This window comes from Mchenga conophoros, linkage group LG23, assembly GCF_057382185.1.
Source record: "Mchenga conophoros isolate Kocher_MC1m ecotype Shallow Benthic linkage group LG23, M_conophoros_male_GT1.1, whole genome shotgun sequence".
Lineage (NCBI taxonomy): Eukaryota > Metazoa > Chordata > Actinopteri > Cichliformes > Cichlidae > Mchenga > Mchenga conophoros.
Genome location: NC_140547.1, coordinates 14,559,606 through 14,580,434, shown reverse-complemented (window position 1 = coordinate 14,580,434; position 20,829 = coordinate 14,559,606). Strand labels below are relative to the sequence as shown.

The 20,829-nt window shown below is 41.7% G+C and overlaps 1 protein-coding gene across 3 annotated transcripts in view; it reads left to right on the top strand.

Moving 5' to 3' along the window:
* LOC146546875 (uncharacterized) overlaps nt 1–12,028 on the top strand; it is a 95,183-nt gene extending 83,155 nt beyond the window's left edge. For 2 of the 3 annotated variants that reach the window (XM_085265510.1, XM_085265512.1), the window contains exons 4-5: nt 2,385–2,590; nt 10,144–12,028. In XM_085265510.1, the coding sequence (XP_085121636.1) occupies nt 2,385–2,590; nt 10,144–10,360 (423 nt within the window). In that variant the 3' untranslated portion in view covers nt 10,361–12,028. The remainder of the gene's footprint in view (nt 1–2,384; nt 2,591–10,143) is intronic. The other variant, XM_085265511.1, reaches the window with a different exon arrangement.
* Nucleotides 12,029–20,829: the final 8,801 nt, after the last annotated feature.

Here is a 20,829-nt window from a genome sequence, read left to right as displayed (position 1 = left end):
GGCAAGTGTGCATTTGCAGATGAATTCCAGACGCTAATCAAACACTGTTTAAGTGGTTTGGTTTGTCTCCAGAGCGAGGCAATATTTGGACAGGACTTAAGGCACTGTTTGCATGCACACTTAATGACTGCATGCATTTTTTTAGTGCTTATATGTGTCTGTTGTGTGTGTGTGTGTGTGTGTGTGCTTTATCTTGCTTTCAGGTGTTATGTACAACCATGCCAAGCCTGAAGTAATGAAGCACTGAATGTGTAGAGCAGGTGTGAGGTTAAAGCATTAGTTTGAGTTTCTTCCAATATTAGGAGGTTTTGTTTAATCTCTATTACAGGGTCAAAGTGCAGTTACTGTACTAGGATTTGGATATGAAGAAACTTTGTTCTGCTGCTCAGTGTATGCTGACTGCTTTAAGCTGGGGACACATTTACAAGCTAGAGTGCCTCTAATTTCTACGAGGTGGACAGCTATTAATCTCTATAAACTGAGATCTTTGTATGGATATACCAGATCTGTGGCGATCGGGTCAACATTTTTGTACTTCCATTTGTAGTCCAAGTTGTATTGACCAATCACAGCTGAGTAAGCATTGGCTGCATTTAGGTATTTCCATGTGGGCTGCAGAAGTGGCGCGCAGTGCTATCTTGAGACCGTTCCCTATCGTCTAATGATGATTTATCCTTCATTCTTTCCCTTCGGGATGGTATTGCTCTCTCACTTATTCTCTGTTGTGGTCAAATGACACATAAATCAGTCGCTAGATGTCAACAATGTTATGCGCAGTTTTTCTTAAATCTGTTTTTACACAAGTTACTGCAAACTTTTCACAATACAAGTGTTTTCTCTGAGAGCTTTTGATGTGAATTTGCACAGGAAAGGTTGGGTTGTTTTAATCCATGAAGTTAACAGAATGGGAGGAGATTGAAATGACAAAAATCTGCCAGTGTTTCCATGTTAAACAGAAGAAATAATGAAAGGATATCTATCTTCAGACAATTAAAGGTCCGTCTCTTAGTTTTGTTGGGATTTCACTGTTCCTGTTCGTGTTTTAATATTAATGCGTTAACCACAGCTGGTAGTTTTAACATGAAGTATGTTCTCCAGTGAATCAGTCAGCACACTCCAGGCACTTAAGTTAGGTTTGGACAAGCAGTAACAGGCCATTATTTTAGTCAGCTAGAGAAATTAAAAACAAACTAATCCAAATCTGTGGAGTGCCTGAACCTGTTTTTTATGCCATTTTTTATGCTAATAATATTCTTTTTAATATCATGTCCTTTCACAGCGCTCCTGCTGTTATAACACCTTATTAAGACATGTTTCAACGTTCGTTTTGCCTTTATTGGCTCTTGAAATTAACCAATAGATGAAATTAGCTTGAATGATGTTTGATGTCTAAAGTATGCTAAATGTGGGTATTTTATTTCCTCTTTTGGAGAATAAAGAAAGTACAGTGTTGTTTAGGTGCTCTCCAGAATTTATGGACTCAAGTCAAACATTTCATGTAAACTCAGAGAAAGTAATTTCCCCACAGGGATCAATAAAGTACACATTATTAAATGACAAAAATTTAAATTACAAACAATAAGATAAGAATGCAGATCATGTTATTGTGTTTCAAAATTGTGAGTCTCTATTTATGTAATCTTGCAAACTTCAGAGAAACAGCTTGAATTTGACTTTGGAGGATTTCACACTGAGCCAGAGCGCTCTGCACTTACCTGTCTGCGCTAACGTGGCGATAGTCATCGGCTCAGCTCACTTAACTCTTCGTGTCATAGATTTGCTGAGCTCATATTCAGGTAAACAAAACAACCTGAGCTACTGACTACAAAATATAATTTACCAAACCACTTAGAAGGACATAACGCATGCATAATATGCACACCCTTCACTTTCCAGGCGGGCAGTCTGGACATTATTAATAAACAGAGTGACGCTGACAGACAGGTTGACGGTTGGTCTTTGCTTTTACTTCATGTTCTCCTGTCTTTCTTGCATAATACTCTCAGCTTGACAGGACTCATTTTAATGCTTTCGTTTTATCCCTCACCAATAGCATGAATATGTTGATGTCACGCACACACAAGCTCACATTCAGTCGAAATGAGCACAGGGTAATTGTACTTTTAAGTGGTGCTTTTCATCCACACTGTAGTTGAAGTTGTTCCGAAATAATCAGGGTGCTAAATTAAAAAATGAAAGTGTCGCAGGAACGTTATTGTAGCATTAAATATGAAGTTTACGCAACTTGAGCTTTTTTTTACTGCTTTGAGCATTTAAAGTGGGTTCATCCAAACGTGATCACGGAGGTCAGAATCAAAAACATTTCTGCGTTTCTACATGTAGAATGAACGTTGTCACGAGGCTTCCTCTTTTGTGTCGTCCAGTACCAGCTGCAGAGGAGTTCCCCGTGGCGGTCGGTGAGCTTCCAGTGGCAGACGTGGCTCGTGCTGATCACAGCGACCGTTTTGATGAGTCTGGTGCCCTACGCTGTTTACTGCATGATGACGGCCTTCACCAGCCCTCCTCCTCCCAGCACCTTTAAAGTGGCAGCAATTTTCTTCGGTATACTGACAGAGACCCTGCTCATCAAGTGAGTGTGTTCTGTTTTACTGTGCATTTATTAACTAACTCATATGTGTACTGTTTTTTTCCCACCATGGAGTGCCCTTGGGCTGAACTCAGTCTAACACGGTCAGAATGATTAATGATTAAAATGGTGATAACATTCTTTCCGCACTCTTTCCACATTCTGTTCTGCTAAATGCATAAAACAATATTATCAAGTAACATTTCATTTTTATGTGAGTTTAAAAACAAGAAGCAGCGAGTGCCTGTGTCATCCAAATAATCATCTCTGAAAACATGTTGTTGTCTGACCCACAGCACCCTCCCACCTCTCTTGTTTTCACTTAGTCTCCTTTTCCATCTCTATATTGCTAATTGGAACGATGCCTGCGGTACTGTAAACCATTAGTAAATGAACAGTCTGTTTTTATTAACATCTTACTTGTAAATAATGCATTAGATTTCTGGCATAAACAATAACTACTCTCTGATTAGAAAGCAGCATATGGCAGGTCCTGTAATCAGATTACAGATACAGGTTATGTAACCTGTAATTGCCTAAATTAGTGATAAATATATAATGGGTTACTTCGAATTATATTTCCTAATAATATTTTTGAAAATCAAGCTATGTTTTTAATGTGGCTTTGCCGACTTTGCTTAATTAAACTGGATGCTGGGATTCAGACAAGCTCCCCTGCTTAATAACATACTTTCTAAAATATGATGGTTGCAGTGGAAGTGACCCTCCAATCACCCTAAACAGCTTTCTGTGCCAGTAGCAAAATTAAAACTTTGTGTTCTACATGTGTCCTTCCTCTAGTATTTGTTTTAACTTGGAGGAAAAAAAAAGGCAGGCTGTTTGTAATTAACTCAACAAGGCTTCTAACGTTTTTTTCCCCTTCCTCTCTCTCCATTAACCGCCCTTGCAAGGAATGTGGCTACTCAACTGGTAATTAATAAATATAGTGGTGGTAATGTGCTTCTGCATCATTATGTTGTTGAAGCCCTTATCCACACTAGTAATGAGCTGTAATTTTATGACAGGAAGTTGGTTTGTTTACAGCATGTTTGGCAGCGTCAGATGGGCTGCGTTCTCAGCAGATCTCAGCTGCAGGTATTTGCTCGATAATTAAGTCAAAAGAGGTTCAAATATGTTTTAGTTCAAATGCTCACACTCTTACAGGAACCATTCATGCTGACATGTGGTTTTCAGTGAGTAGCACATTGGAGCATCTCCTTTGTGCTATTCATGTTCCCATGTGTCTACATAACAAGTTAAACAGATGATCTGTTTAGGTCCATAATGTCCATAAGTATTTGGACAATGATGCATTGTCTTTTTTTGTAATTCTCGCCCCTGTACAGAGCTACAGTCAGTTGATGTTAAATTAAAAATCAATCAAAAATAAGACTGAAGTTCAGACTTTCAACTTTAACTCAAGTGGTTTAACAATCATAGTCATTTTTACACACAGCCAAACCACTTTCCAAGGTTTAAAAAAAAAAATTAAACTGTTGATGGACAAGCAGTTTGATATCCAAGTGAGCCTGCTTGCCTTGTATTTTCATGACAAAGTATGCAGATAAACAATCTGTAGTTGATTTCAAGTGTTGAAATTGAGGCCTAAAGAAATATCAGTGCTAGTGAGGAAGGCATTTGAACTATCATAGATTTAGTAAAAACGTCATGAGTGTCCAAATCAACAATCTGGGTCCTTCTTAAAAAGAGGCCTGTGCTGACCGGCTCAGTAACACCAACAGGTGTGAAAAAACTCAGTTCGATTAAAGTTGAACTACTAGTTATATTTTTCTGCTTTGATTGAAAGCCTACAACCAAGAAAGTGCGAACAACTTGTTACACCCAGGAAAAAGAAGGTAAGATTAGACAAACATCTAAAAGTGCCTGCACAGTTCTGTAAAACAGCCTTTGGACAGAAGCCAAGATGAAACTGGCACTGAAAGATGTACCAGAATGATGGGAAGAGAAAAACATGGAGAAGAAAAGGAACAGTTTGGGACCTGAAGCATACTACATCATCTGTAAAACATGATGTAATGTTATGGCATGGGCATGTATGGCTGCTAGTGGAACTGGGTCAGTAATGTTTTTATTGATGATGTCACTGCTGATAAAAGGAGCAGGATGAATTGTGAGGGGTACAGGGCAGCACTCTCTGCTCACGTTCACCCCAGTGCTGGAAAACTGGTGGGACGGCACTCATAGTGCAAATAGATAATAATCCAAAGCAAACCTCAAAAACAACCCAAGAGCTTCTCAAAGCAAAGAATTTAAAAATTCTTCAATGGACAAGTCAGTCATAAGATCTCAACCCAATGGATCAACTTTTCAGTCATCGAGTTTTCAGTTGAGCCTCTGGAAATGGGGCACTGTGTATAAAAAAAGAAAGCTAATAAAATACTTTTTAAAAACCCTTTGAATTAATTAAAAGTGAATGTTAAAATCCACGTGGTGGTGTACAGAGGTAAAACTGCAAAAGTTGTTGTTGTCTAAATAGTTAATGACCTAACTGTACATTATTACTGGTACAGTAAGAAGGTTAATGGGAGCCCTCATTAGGATTGGTGGTCTACACAGACCTTGTGTCTCATTGTGCTTGTGCTGCCTGGGATGTGCCAGTGTCCTGCTGCCCCTTGTCAGTGTGCATCTCAGTCACACTTCAGCCCCAAGGGTGGGAGCTCTAGTAAGGAACGACCCCAACTCACCCCCACCCACGACTCTGCCCGTTAGTCTGACAGACAGGGATAAGATGAAGATAAACAAGCAAACCGCTCAGAATGACCTTTTATTGTCTGCATCATGTTGGATCCTTGTTGTGAACTCATTTGCTTAATTTGAGTTCACAACAAAAAACCAATGGGAGAAAATAAGTGCAGGACACAGGTTCATCTTCTATGGGGTTAAGTGCTAATTAGGGGGTGTATTTGACCATAAAACCTCGTCTTGCAAGAAAATCCACCAGTCAGTCCCTGGTAGATTATGACACCAATGAGAGACTCAAGGGTGAGTGGACTTGCACATCTTGAGGGTCCTACTCAGTAGCTACAGGGTGAACAACAAAAGGCAGAAGCTATTTGTTGCCTGCTACCAAAAGTGACAGACCCCGGACGATCCAGAGACAAAGGCAGCTGCGGACGGACTCGCCAGATGTTGAACGACAAAAAGTTTTACTGCCCATAGAATGAAAAACCCAACAATCATATGACCCCCTATGAGCAAGCACTTTGGCGACAGTGGGAAGGAAAAACTCCCTTTTAGCAGGAAGAAACCTCCAGCAGAACCAGGCTCAGGGAGGGGCGGGGCCATCTGCTGCGACCGGTTGGGGTGAGAGAAGGAAAACAGGATAATCACTGGGAAGCAAAATGGAACTGAGATTAAAATCTGATTAATCACCCAGATCTGTGTAGTTGTTGTGTGTCAGCTACAGCATCTTTTGTTATGTAAGATTTATTTAGACGAAACCACGCAGCAGGTCCAGCTCCACATGTTAGCTCAACTTGACAATAATAATTTTATTTCACAGTTGAGTTCAAGAATACATTTTTGTTCATCTCATAAAAACTCGAACAATCCTTCTTTCAGCGATGCTCTGGCCTCCTTCCGGCATTTTGACCCTCCAAAATAATCTTCTTGCCTCCTCCTCGTGCTGCAGGTCTGTTATTGGACACATTCACGAAGTCACATGATATTTGTCAGACTTGAACTGCCTTTCAGAGGGCTGTCACACAGTATGCGCTCTCTCCTTCCTTTACTGTCATGGTGAGAGTTTGCGGCGCTGCGACAGTGCCCTGACCATGCAGCTCTGCGCTGTGAATTTTTATATGCCATTGCCTGGAGGTTAGAAACTCTCATTATGCCGTGTTAGATTTATTAAAATAGATTATGGAAATGTTAATTAAGTCATTAATTACATTATTTAAGCAGCATTGACAGATAAGGGAGTGTGTATGTGTGTGTGTGAGGGGGGGTGTCGAGCTCCCTGGGTGGTTTAAAAGGATGTGATTGGTGACAAGGGACACTGTGGAGATGGCGTCTAACCGCTAGCACTGACATGATACAAAGTGGCCTACACTGCTCTCTCACCTCACGCTACTGTCTACAGCAGTTTGCAGAGCTGCCTGAGGATGAATAGCTCATCGCCCTTTTACAGATTTAGAAGTGAACACAAGGCTACAAATGTGCTGCTTTTAAGTGGCCACTGCACGTAAGTTGAGCAGATTTGGAGACGAGTGCTCTGAGCGTACATTCTGCTTTACATTCTCGTTTTTTGTGAACGTTTGGATGAAGCATTCGCGCTGACATATGAGCAAAAGGCCTCAAACCAAATTTGCAAGCCGTTCCAAAGGAAAACACAACAGCACAATTGTAAGATGAATTACCCACGAGTTGATACCATGGACTCTCTTATCTGTTGACAGTTTAGTTACCACAAAGCACAAGAAATGTGTTTTCCAATTCTCTGAGAATTGAGCTTTTCTTTGTCCCATCAAACCTATATTAAGGGAGGGAAAATTGCTCTGATCACTCTTGATAAGAACAAATGATAGATGTTGTAAACAAGCCGAAGGCTTCAATTCTGATCTGAGGCATTGATTTGCCTCAGCAGCCAATTACTGTGGTGGACCGAGGTTATGCATTCAGTGTACTGGGAAAAGGATTTTTTTTGTTCACCTATTATTATTTTGTAAAATGCTAAATTAAAACAGTTTTTTTTTTTTAATGGTGAAAAAATCCAGGTGGAAATAAGCAGTCTTCGCTTAGTTTTCGATCAGGTTGAAGGCAGCGCTGAAAGGTGAATGTCTTCATATTAAGTGGCTGCTGATTGTAGGAAATGATACAGTGTGTTGCTGCCTGGCCACGTCAGAGTCAAGCTATCATGATTAGCTTCTACATCAGTCACATGAACCCAATGATCAGTAACTGATTACTGAGATAGTTGGTATGCACTGTGCCTACAAGAAAACACTCATGGAAGGTCTCCCAAGACTGAAACATGCTTTTTTTCCAGTGTCACAGTAGAATTTTACATTTTCAGCATTTTTTCTCTTTCTCTCTTTTTATGTATGTTGTATGTATGAATGTATGTATTTGTTGTCCACCACATCCACTCCAAAACAGACATGGGACACTTTGTTTTTCACTTGTCAAACATTCTCGGAGTCGCTGATGCTTAATGTGTAGGTGGGAGGTAAGGTGGAAAGAGCTAGTCTGGCTCCCATCACCAACTCCTCAAAGGTTTACCCATTAACATTTTATATTCAGATTAATTAAAAATTAAAGAAAAGACCACTGATGGCTTCTTTGGCATTGATTCTCTGTTGAGTTTCTGGAATTCAATTCGAGTTATAAATGCCACTCTACCAAAGCATATTTCTTAATTTGGTGTTTTGATGGTGAACACAGTCCAATGCACTGGCCCGTTATCTCTGGGTTGAGAGTTGGTTAATCTAAAAGCTTTATCATTTTTTTTATACTCATCAAGCCACTCGGTGACCCGTTGTGTCCACAGACATTATAGAAGATGAACATAGCCACTGAGATATTAGTGAAGACCTCTTATGAGTCTATTTTTCATTAGTATCTTGGTGGGTTGGATTTAATTGTTGTTCAAAGGAATTCTTCAACAATCTGCAGTGCAGGAGTATTGACTAAAGAGTTGTCATTGAGTTATTACTTAGTTAGCATGCCATAAATAATCCTCCTTTTTAGCTTTAATAATGAGGATAATTTATATTTACTGAAGTCAGAAAACGGGGGCGCCGAGGGCTGAAATCCCAGAGACTTTTATGCAACCGGAAGTCTTTTTTAGTGAAGGACCCCACTGGTCATTAAAAAGAATGAAAGTTTAAGCACTTCCTCACTGGATTCACCTTTAAGACCCGCGAGCTCTGTCCATCTTTTATACCCTAGTTTTGTGCTGTGGGCGGAGGAGATTGTCAACCTGGAAGCGATCTCTCCCTTCAGGAAAGAGTGTAGTATTTATTGTGCTGACCTTTATTTAAACAAAATTCAACTTGTATCTCATTTTGTTCATAAGCGGACTCAAACCATGTAAGCAAAATCCGCCCGCAGGACAACACAGGCACCAGATGCTCGCACAACAATACAACAATGCTCTCGTAACAACTGTTTGTGCATAGCAACTAAAAGGTGAGCGCAGTGGTTGGTGAGATCTTTTCAGATACATTTTGAGCTACTGTGCACAAAGAAGTACATCGTTTGTTTGTTTTTTAAAAAAAACATCCTCACAGTTCAGTTGGTCTCAGTTCAGCAGCAACAGTTTTTTGTAACACAAGGGCAAAAAGGTTTTGGTCATATTAGGTCACATGTGCTGTTTGCATGCAAGAGTCCAACAAACAAAGTGCTTCCAAGTTTTTATCCCTGTTTAATAAAGAGGGTGAATGTTAAGGAGTTAATGGCCCTGATGTACTCTAAAACACACAGACCTGGTTCTGTTAATACTTATTTCCATCTTCATGTGCCTGTTTACAAGAAGTTCACAACAGTAAATATTGAGCAGCATCCGGACACTCCTTGTGGACTTTCACAGAAACGGTATTTAATCATTTACACTCTTGCAGCTTTGTTGACCTCTCTGTGGAGTCCTGTTCTTTGGAATCTTAACTGCCCACACTGACCTCTTTCATACCTTTTCTCTGCAGTGCAGGAGTATTAAACATCCTGGCTTAGACGATCCGAGCAGTTTCTTCCAACATGTTTTTGACCAAGCAAAGACGTCTTGTATAGATGTTTTTGCAGGAGATGGTGCTGGATAGAAAAATGTGTAATTTCACTCCAGTGTAGCAGGTTCTGATTTACACAAATTAGCCAAATGATTACAAGAACTCGCAGAGGAAGTGAGTAATGATGATTGGCTCATGGCATGTTCAAAGGGTACGTGAACAGTTGGTTTGTGTAATCAGTATGTTGGATTTGGGAGACACGACCAGGTGTTAATCCCTGTAATCCAGACATAACGACTGATGACTAAGATTGATTGTTTCCAAAGTGGGAAAATTTGTGGGTCAACCGCAGGGTGAGGAGGGACAAACAGCCACAAGCTGTTTATATAATATATAATATAATGAAAAAAGTATGATCTGCGGCCCCTCAAGCTCTTAAGGAATCTGTTGCTAACGATGAGTCGTGTAGGGATCGTGCCTCAGCTTGGATTCAGTTGCTTAGCGGCAAGCAGAGGACCACAGCATATTTGGGTTAGTGGTCGTAAAAGTTTGGCTTATCGGTGTTTACTGATGCATCAAAAGAATTTTAATGTCAGCATGAGACGGTGAAGCTCGTGAATATTTTAAGACTGGGCTGTATGGGAGGCCCTCTGAATTCAGCTGCAGGCTTCCACGCTCTCTAACGACTAAGTTAATGGGAGGAGAGGGACTTAGTAATGAGATTAGGATTATGTTATTACACTAACAAAGTTATTTGGGATTTGCCAAAGTGCGAATGTAGCTAATTGGACTTTTTCGGCAAAATTATGTGGGATGAAGCAGTCAAACCTTGAGTCTTTTCCTAATCTTTGTGCTTTGGCTGGATTTTCTCAGGTGTCTGTGGAGTTACTTCAGCTCTCGGTACCGGCAGGCGGCGCAGAACTCCCTCGTAGTCCAGCCCAGAGACTCGACAGAAGACAGAAGCAACCCCGGCCTCTGGGATCGGCCTGAGGCCGCCTCGGCAGATCGCGCTTCATCAGCAGCCTCATCCACTCACATGGAGGAGAGGAAAGTGGATGTGTTGAAGAGTGGATGCCTCAGCCTTTTCTGAACCAACAACAGAAGGAGTTTACAGATTACAGGGTGAGAGTAAATCCTTGGGGAATTAGATGTGTCTGAGAGCCATTGAAGCTAACACATCAGTATATCAGTGTGGCATTTATAAGAACTTACACTTTAAAACCTATTTTTGAGGTGTCAAATATTCTTGTTTTCCTTACACTCTCACTCGTTTCAGTGGATATATTCACACATGTTGCAAATTGATAACAAGGAAGGGAATGCACGCAGGCAGCATGAGTGTATTCAGGCTCAGAGAGGGGGAAAAAAGCCTGAAATTACTCCCTTTCCTTAATGATGCCCACACAGAGACAATGGGGCGCCGCTCTGATTAGTGTCACCTGTCCTTGTGCATCTCATCAGCTCCATTATGGCTCCATCTCCCATGCTTCTTCTGCTAATTGAATAGCCTGTGAAGTGGTGACGAGGACGGGGGCGAGAGCAACGTCTGTCCTGCTGCTGCTTCAGAAATGAGACTAAAGCTTCCCAGAGAGACACTAGTTCTTAAAACATAAACCATTATTATACAGACAGAAAACGTGCTAACAAGTCGCTCTCATGTTATATTACCATCACACTGTCTGCACATTATTTTCACCTATAACTGCTTGGAATTAACATTTTGGGCCATTTGCAGCAAAAGAGATGGATGAGAGGAATGATAATCAAACACACATCTGTTTATTAAATATAAAATTATTGCTGGTTAGGTTAGCTTAGCACAAAGTCTGGGAACATAGAGCCTGGCTTTGATGAAATCTGCATACCAGGTGAGCTCTGAAGCTCGCCACCAACCCCCGATATGTTGTGTCTTTGGTCTCTTCCAAAACTGACGTTGTGGGCAGTTGAAAATGGTGTAAGACAGACATTAATCTATCAAGTGCATCTTTTTAGCCTACAGCTCCTGATGACTGTTACCAATCAGCTTTGCAGCTGCTAAATGAATCATGTAAAATATTAAATAGTACCGATTCCCATCTGCCATGGTTGCAGCCAGTGGGTCCTGGTGAATAAACTGCTTTTCTGGAGGAGAGACCTAACATGTTGATTGCACAATTACCTTGCTTGGTGTACGTTTGCATTACTTTCAAATAAAGTTTCCCATAGCAGCTTCCCACAAAACCTTTGAATAGTTCACTTTGAATAGTTTACATCAGAACAACCCACTCAGACATCAGCAGTTGCTCCTTCTTTATTCAAAGCAGCTGTCAGTCACAGCGATCTGTAATGAGGACAAATAATCTTATTATAGCATCAAATAACTTATAATCAGCAAACTGATAACAAAAAATATCAACATCAGTGTTATGGCAAGTTCCTGCAATAGGAAACTATTTGGTTTTGGGGGGAGGGGGTTAATTAAAGGTTATATAAAGGTTATTGCTGGAAGTAAATATACTGCAATTTTGGGAGATTGTCCGGGATTCGTTTACATGTTTTTAACGGGGGGAGAAACTGAAGTTCCCAGGAGGGAATTAGACCTGCACTCAGAAGGACTCTTAACCTCCAAGCTGTCACCCGAGTGATGACACGTTGATGACATCATCCAGGTTTTGAGTGGAGCTCTCCTTCAGTATTCGCTCAAATGTGCTGTAAATTGGTGTTCCTGTATAAATGTGTTTCATAGGAAACTGTCTTGTATATTAAACAGTCAAATAAGTGAGTGTTGTCCTTTGTTAAATCACTGTGTGTGTGTGTGGGGGGGGGGGGGGGGGGATTAAAGTAAATGAGAGTTATTATAAACTGAGGCGGGCCTCTATCTGATGTTTGTATTCAGTTGTTTTCAGGTCAGTCTATATTTAGTCAAAAGCAAAGACATGAGATATTATTCAGATGTGAAGACAAAACCTTGAAGTATAAAAAGCGCTCTTTTATTTTGATTGGATAAACATTGCCAGCTGTGATGCAGGGCTGCAGTGTTGGTGCCTCTCCTGCCAGGCAGGAGCTTTGCTGTTATCTGCATGTGCCCGAGGCTCAGCTAATGTAAAAAGATCCTCCTCGCTCTGCTCTGCTAGCAGTGAGCTCTGCAGGCTTATCCTGCTCAGTCCCTTTCCGTTTCACCTCCCAGTCACAGCCAAGTGACTCTCAGCTGTGCAGCGCCTCAGCTCGGGCCTTCCTACAGACAGAATAGAAGAAGTACAGCAGTATCTCATGCTCTCGAATCTGTTAAATGCCACAACAACAGTGTCCCGACGCCTGTATGGGTTCTGGGACTTAATTTGAGCGCGTGGGACCAGATGGACACCTTCATGAGTGTACAAGTGTGGATTATTCTGTAGGCTACATCTGGGGCTCCACATGGCACAGCAGACTGCAGTAAGAGAGGCAGGTGGGCACATGGGGAGGGCACACCTCCAGTGGGCTCTCTTACATCTATACACACCGACAAGACATCTCCGCAAATGGCAGACTGAAAGGTTACGAGACCATCCTGCAAGACAAATGCCTTTCCGAATCCTGGCCGGTGTCCTCTTCTGTCCTTAACTTCCTGTGTGTCATCAGCATTCTGCTGCTTCCAGGTGACTTCAGGTTGTGTTTTTTTTTTTCTTAGTTTGTTTCTGTTTGACGCTTTTGTCCAAAACATATTTCACCACATCCACATAGTGGGAATAATTTGGGTTAAAGTGTCTTGCTCAAGGACACTTTGTCATATGGACAAAAAGAGAGAGGGAATGGACTGCCACTCGTATGATTAATGGCCTGCCTACTCTACCACCTGAGCTACAGCTGCCCATAGTACTGTAGGAGCATACCACCACCATCAGCACATTATCACATTGTTCAGTATTTATCAGTGGTGGAAATAGTAAGATCATGTGATAACAGTAAGGGAGCAATATGCTGTGTAGCATTAGGAAAATCCACTGCTGAAATAACAACTCAGTAATTTGGTAGATTAATAAAAATTTAAATCTAATTAATGATTATTGTGTGATTGAGCCGTTGGTGAGTTCATTTTCTTAATCACGCTGAGAAAAGTTAAAAAAAAAAAAAAAAAAGATGAGGTGGTAGACGTCAATCTTTTAAAAATAGGTCATTCTAGCCTGTTGTTAGGTGGTTGCCAGGTAACCTAATTGGCGTTATAATGTATCATGAGTAACTGAAGCTTCGTGGATACAAATTATTACAAGTTATTGTGGTGAAATAAGCATGACACAATGCATAAAGGCTAAAATGGTTGGTAAGTAACTTAATGACTTAATATATTTCGCGTAGAGCGCACACACACACACACACACACACACACACACACACACACACACACACACAGCAAGAGATTTTATGGAATATAGTAAATTGCACAATTCCAAATTTTAGTCAACAAATTTAACTATTATTTATTGCATAAATCTGCTGAATTACCATAGTAGCAAAGGGATAATGCAACTTTATAAAGTTGATATTGTAAAGCATGCTAACAGCTAATGTGTCCAATATTCATTTTACACTGAGCTCACTTTTGGTCTCCACCATTGCGTGAAAATGTGTCTAGGTCTAGTTTGTGGATGCTCAGCTATGTGCACTTGCTATTTTCTTTGTGTCATTTGCTGCTGTGTAATTGGATTTATCTGAGCTTGTAAACCAAATGACACTAAAATGCTCCACAACACCGAGAGGAATAGCAGTGCAGTGTATTTGTGGGTTCATGATTTCTAGGGATGTCTTTCACATTACGCACAGTTGGTGCTGCTGCTTTTCAGTATTGCAAATCAAACGTCTTTAGGGTTTAGACTGACTAATCTGAAGAAGTTGTATTGCAGTATTTTGGAGGGGTTTTTTTACATGATTTTTTACATGTGATACATTTTTTAAAATATATTGTTATAGTTACTCTGTGTGACATATGTTGCATACTCTATATATTGCGTTTGCACTGACTGCAGTAGCGAGGAAAGAAAGTGACTCGATTACCTGCCATTTCATTTCTTGTGACTCCTTTGTGCATAGGTAGGCAATCTAATTACAGCGTGGGAAGGACAGACTCTTCACTCCAATAAATTTGTACTAATATAAGGAGGATTTGCCTTTGATACTGGCATTTGATTTGTTAACAAGTGCATCACCTCTATAATCACCTTATGACACTGATACAATATGTGTTGCAGTTAAAAAGCGCTACCTACAAATGTCTAATTAGACCATAATATATCCAAGATGTGTATATTGTCACGTATCGGGGAACCCGAATCGTTCTGTTTCCTAATAAAAATTTTCCACGGAGCACATTCGCAAAACTCAACCCAAACTTATTAATGCCCCTCACTCATTAGATTGAACTCAAGCCCAGGGCTTTGTGAAATCAGAGCTCATTAGAAGAGTCCACCTCATTATGAGTGGCCAGATCCATCAGGAGAGATAAAGCTCCCGCTCTTCGCTGACTGAGATCCAGTCAAACACACCCGCAGCGCTTCAGACCACATGTGAACAAGATATTTGCTTTGAAGCGCCAACACACGGATTCGAATGAGCGTGTCAGAGCGCCAAATGTCCTAGGTTGCAAGTGACAGGGGATCCGCTTTAGAGCTGGCTACCTGTTGAAGAGGATTAAACAAAATACAGATGGTGTTTACATATTAAGCAAACAAAGGCAGGCTCTGCTCTGATGATGACAGGAGAGAGCTTTCATCATTTTAAAGTAGAACATTTTGATTTGTTGTTGTGACGCACTGCTTCTATACCTTTCCACGAGCCTCCAGAGTTTCACATTTGAGCAAGTGGCTGCAGATAGAAAGTCCTGAATGATGTTTCTGTGGCCCTGAGATCACCTCTGAAGGACGAAGGCTGCTGAGTGTCCGTCCGTGTACTCCAGCCATCAACACAACAGGAGCCCAGCGCGGTCTGATCCACCGCGGGTCGACTTGAATAAATTAAATGAATTACCAGCTGCCTCGTGCAAGTTCGCAGGATGCAGGGTGGCATGAGCACGCCATTACAACAATGATAAGGATATCTGCACGGCCTTGTGTTAAAGGAATTACGCATAGCATCCAGAGCCTCTAAGGGAGTGTGACAGTTTTGCGCACACTGGCAAGTTAGTATGACATGAAAATGTGTGTGGCTGCAGAACAGCACGGCTGCCACGTGGCCTGAGTCAGGGGCACGGAGCGCTCGCTGAGAAGTCAAAAAAAATGGAATCTTATTGTGATGCAAATGGACACCGTATTGTGCTTAAACAATGCATTAATCTGTCCCCTATTTGTGAAGATAACATCAGAAGACGCACAGTAACACAAAATGATATCCTGCGAGGTTATTTAAAGCGATATGACATCACATCCTGACACTGCGAGAAGTGCTTACTGCCCGTCCGGCTGGTTTTGTCTCCAGCTTTGATAAAAACTGATGAAGGATAGAACGCTGCTTTTGAGTCCCGGCCGCTATATTGGAGAGTCGATTTACATAATATTATGTATATTGTATTCCGCTGCGTCCTAATGTTTGAAAGTAAACTGAATTTAAGTGTTCAGCGGCTGGAAGAAGTGTTAAACGCAGGACACGTGGCGAGGTGTCCGATAGCTTTGTCTTCTACCTGTAATCTGATGCCGCGTGGAGAGGAGGGATCGGCCTCACTTCCCCTCAGAGTGATTTATGATTGAGGACATGTTAATAAAAATATCAAAACAATCTGAGCTCTGCTGGGGAAGATACCGGTCTGCTACGTACATCATGCTCGACAGGTCCATGCAGGGAATCGCCTGCTCGGTGATATTATGCTCATATGGATGCCCCGTTGCCCTGCTCTTGAATAGAATATGCAGCTGTTGTTGGGGGTCGGTGGGGGAAGTACTACTCACACAAGGTGACATTTGCATGAATGTATGCTCCTTGAGTGCAACTCTGCTCAATAGGTGAAGCTCCTCTTTAAAATCTTATGTCAACACTTGTATGTACCTATCAATCCATCAGGACGAGTTAAAAGTCATTAAATTTTGAGCTGCACGGGTCGCCTGCCCTTTTCAAGAGCACAGTGTGCTGTCATTTGACAGCCGGCGGTACAGGAGTGAAGAACACGCCGCTTTTACTGAGTAAACACCCATTTAAAATCTGCTTTTCCTAAAGGATTCATGTGTGAAATCACTGGAGAGACACGGCCCAAATTGTTCATTAAATGCCCTCAGTGGCTGAATGAAACCATGTAACTGCCACACCACCACCACAATCCCCTTTGATGGATTTATATCGAGTATGGGCGTGGACGCGCTGTAATTTAGTATGTGTTAGGAGCTGCTGCCGAGATGTAGCCGTAACACTCACTCAAATCCACTTCCAATATCCCTGTTCCTGAAATCTCAATGATTTTCTGTCTCTGCCCGAACACAGAATCATCACAAAGCACACCGTCAAACAGAAAATATTCTGAAACATGAAATCTTCTCCACAAACGCATTGGTGTTGTTGTCAGAAAGCACACGGTGCATTGATGCTGCTACGCTGTGAAAAACTTTAGTGAAGGGGGTGAAAGAAAATGCTGTAATAAGCATCGTGGATGTTGTCAGGTGCTTTAATACAGCAGATTGTTTCTTTCACTAGTCTCGCCGTTTCACTGGCTCCCATACGCGCACTGCTGGGTGTAGCAGCCATTCATAATTGTCTTATGTAGTCCATAATGGTCTATCCAGTGGAAGGTAGTGTTGTTTCGAGTTTTTCTTTCTTATTGGAAGTAATTAAGTGGATATTGTCAGATGTCAGAAGCAGATCGCCAGACAGGAGAGCAGCAAAGGCCGGGCTTCAAGCAGAGGAACTCAACAGACTTTGAGTGGGAGATCAGCCCTTCTTACACTGCTACAGTACAGTACACACGGGTTTGTGAACTTGGATGAGTAGATGGATGGGCAGAAGCGTTAAAGTTATTTTAAACAGAGTTTGTCTGTTAGATGAAAATAGGGACGAGATTACAGTAAAGGATCTGGAATCTGGGGCGTGACTTTGGCTGTTGTTAAATTCACAAAATCAAGTTATAACATATATGAACTTTTATGCAATTCATTAACTCAAGCACAACCCACAAAGCCTAGTTGTAAAAGACACCGTTGAACTTTTACTGGCATTGCAAAATCTGTCAGTTTTAGTTTTACTTTCTTGAAAATCAGCAATGTAAATAGTTTTGAGGTAAAGGTCACGTCAAAGCCAAGCAACAAGAGACACTGCTTGGAATTGCAGAAGTAAGCTTCTCTAAAGCTTACTTCCTCTAAAGGGGCCCACTGTGCTAGCATGTAATAAACTCTACCCACGGGCTTCTACTCAGAAAGGGTCAAAAATTCTCTCAAATCAGTTTTTTATGCGAAAATTTGAGTGGTCAGTCATTTTGAATTCCTTAGTAAGAAGATATCAGGCTTTAATGATGTGCATATTTACAACATGACTGACTCCACTGACACGCCTCGCCTGGGAGAACAAATAGTTTGGACAGAGTCATTCACAGCTCACAGTTTGTTGTTTGTTATCCTGTTTTAAGAAAGTTCCAGGTCATCATAGTCATGTGTTGTGCTTTTATTAATTGAAGTAACAGACCCTCAGGTGTTTCCACCTGCAGGGCTGGCAGGTTGCTGTTGTTGTCCTCAATATCATTAAGCTGCCTCTCCAGTGAGCCTCTGATTCCACCATCTTGGATTACATGTGGTGATGGTAGTTCTTGTTTTGCCCTCCAGCAGTTTGCGCTGGAGGGACAGCAGGTAGAGAACCGGCTCATGTGAACTGATTCAACCTCCCAGAGGTCGCAGAGAACACATCTGCCCAGGAAGGAATAAGCCCAACGCCGTCGCCGCTCACTGAAGTGGCATTGAGGGCACCTGACCCACCCGACACTGGAGAAAAAATGAGAGAGGTCGTGTCGGGGTTAGCTGATTAGCAGAATTCAAAATAAAACACTTGAGTGTAAAACCTCAGCACGTCTCCTTTTATCTACCAGGAAACCAGGAGTTCAGTTAGGCGCCTTTTACTGATGTCGGAGCCAGTCGTAGTTTTGAATCAGTCTCCAAACAGTGCAGGAAAACATTCCTTCAAGACAAATTTTACCCAGCATGAGCTGTTGCACCCTGACACTGGCAAAGTTGTATAAATGTCAAGAGAGATGTGCCCCCCTTTTGTTCGCCGCAGAATTTGCCAGCAGCTCATTTCCTCCAGGAACGCATTAACAAAGCAGTTAATTCTATCATTAATTAAAAGGAATCACAATTCAGTGAACACTTCAAATTAATCTATTGAGATTTGCTCTCACACAAAGCTCACATTCTATTTTCTTTGTCTCATCAAAGAAACTGCAGCTCGAGAGACATGTTTTTTTTTTTTTTCCTTTCACTTGCGTCAGTCTGGTTGTGTGTAGCTCTGTTAGCAAAGCATGTCAGCGACGCTGCCAGGTTTAAGGGTTTGATTCCAAAGGATGCATCCATGCAGTAAATGAACACACTCGTGGCATTAACAAGGCGCTAACACAGGAGCAGTTTGGCTGAAAAAAAAACATATATATATATATATATATACACGCACCCCCTCCCACAACCCCCCAAGTCATCTCAGAGATGTATTATGATGACGCCTAAACTTGCCAAACAGAGCGGCCTCTGGAGCAGACAGTTCAGGTGAAAGTGATCTGAAAGGCGACGTCTCCTTTGTCTAGAACAATGCAGCTAAATAATTCTTTAACACCAGCAGAATGTTTGATCTGGCCATCGGCCACGCAGAGCTGTTTATCTCCTCAGTCACTGGGTTATAAATACTCGTGTGCTTGGCGTCTCCGCAGTATGGAGCTACTTGGAGGGTGATAAGGTGCTAATTAGCAACTGTTAGCACAAGTAAGAAAAAAAAAAAAAAAACTACATCCACGGAGCGAAGCACATCTTGCTGTTGCCACTGAATGTTCTGCCGCTGATCCTTTCTCCTCTTTCACCGAGACTTGAGAGATGTCTCTTATTAACACAGCGCCGCACGAGAAACTTGCCTTTTTTTTCCCCTTCCAGGCAAGCCAGGTCTGACAAATTAAGGCTGTGGAGTCATTAGATTAAGATAAGAACTTATCTTTTACTCTGAGACAGACTTTTATCTATTGTATTTTTCTTCCCTCCCATCTCTTTGGCCAGCCCCCCCTCCTCAACCGCCTCCCCCACCACCACCTCTTCCTCCATTCACTGTGAGATTGTTAAAGTAATTGGGATGTTATGTGACCAGAAAGGCCAGATAAGTTTTTAACCCTGTCATGGATTAACCTTTCGTGTCTGAGGTAGGTCACGAGAGGTGCAGCCCGAGACATGTTAAGACTCATTTAAAGGATTCTTGATGTATTATTGCGCGGACACGGCTTGTTTTTTCTGCAGGTACATGTGCCAGGAGGTCTCGAGATGACTTCTGTATGCTGTCAGGGGGTTATTAAAGCATAAAGTGTATTCTTTTGGGGGTCGCTGGGCGAGACTGGTCTTCATCTCAGAGTACATCATTTCCAAACGTTCAACCAGGTTTCATCACGTGCTCCCTGAAAGCTATTTTAAATGACCTTTTAAAGTTAATCACGGTCATGCTCTGTTGAACTAGTTTAAAGAGAATCAGCATCAAAAAAGAGAGGAGAAAGGAGGGGGAAAAAACTCCTTCATAATGTAATCCGCGGCAGGATAATTAGGAAAGTAGCTCTCCGAACATCAAATAAACAATCAGCATCAGATGCTTCATCTTTGTCTAAAAGCTGCGTATGGATTCAGCTGAATCTGATGCTTGTGTATACTTTTCTGCGTTATTAATATCTAAGGGAAGAGTCACAGCCTGGAGCAGCGTGATTAGAGCATCTAGATTTATTATTCTTCAAAGCAGAACACATGAAAACCACCTGAAATAAATGAGTTGGAGCCTTATGGCGGCAGCCAGCGCACTTCTGTGATGCCGGTGTTTAGAATCCTTTGTTTTAAAGGTCATTGCACCACCTCGTTGATATCCAGACATCTCTTTGTAGCGCTATTTGTGTCTACATTCTTGACCACTTTGTCAGACAACTCCGCACTAGAGCTGAGAATTCAGAGGAGTATATGCGGCTTGTTTACTGCGATCAAGATAACAAGGACAAGTCTGTGAAATAACGAAGGCCGGGGCTGATGCAGAAAACACTGTATTTTCCATTTTAATGGTGTTTAAGCGTGGAAGCTGGAGGAGAGAGAGCTTGAAAAATGTAACTAAAGGATCGGATTCAGTGGGATCCAAATGGCAAGGGTAGCTGTTGGGCACGATGACGTTCCTTTGATGTGAGCTATAACTAGCTTTAAGCTCAGCTCGGGCGCATCACGGCTGCATCCTGACTGATGTGGGTATTCCACTTAGATGAGATGGCCACTTTGTCGTGTGCGCCAACTGTACCTTTAATTTCAGATTCTCTAATGTCTCTGATGGGATGACATTAAAGGGTCGGGTCATTAGTTTATTGTAATGTTTGCCCGCAACTGTGTGAGCTGGACTGTCATCTTTTGGAATTTTTGTCACATT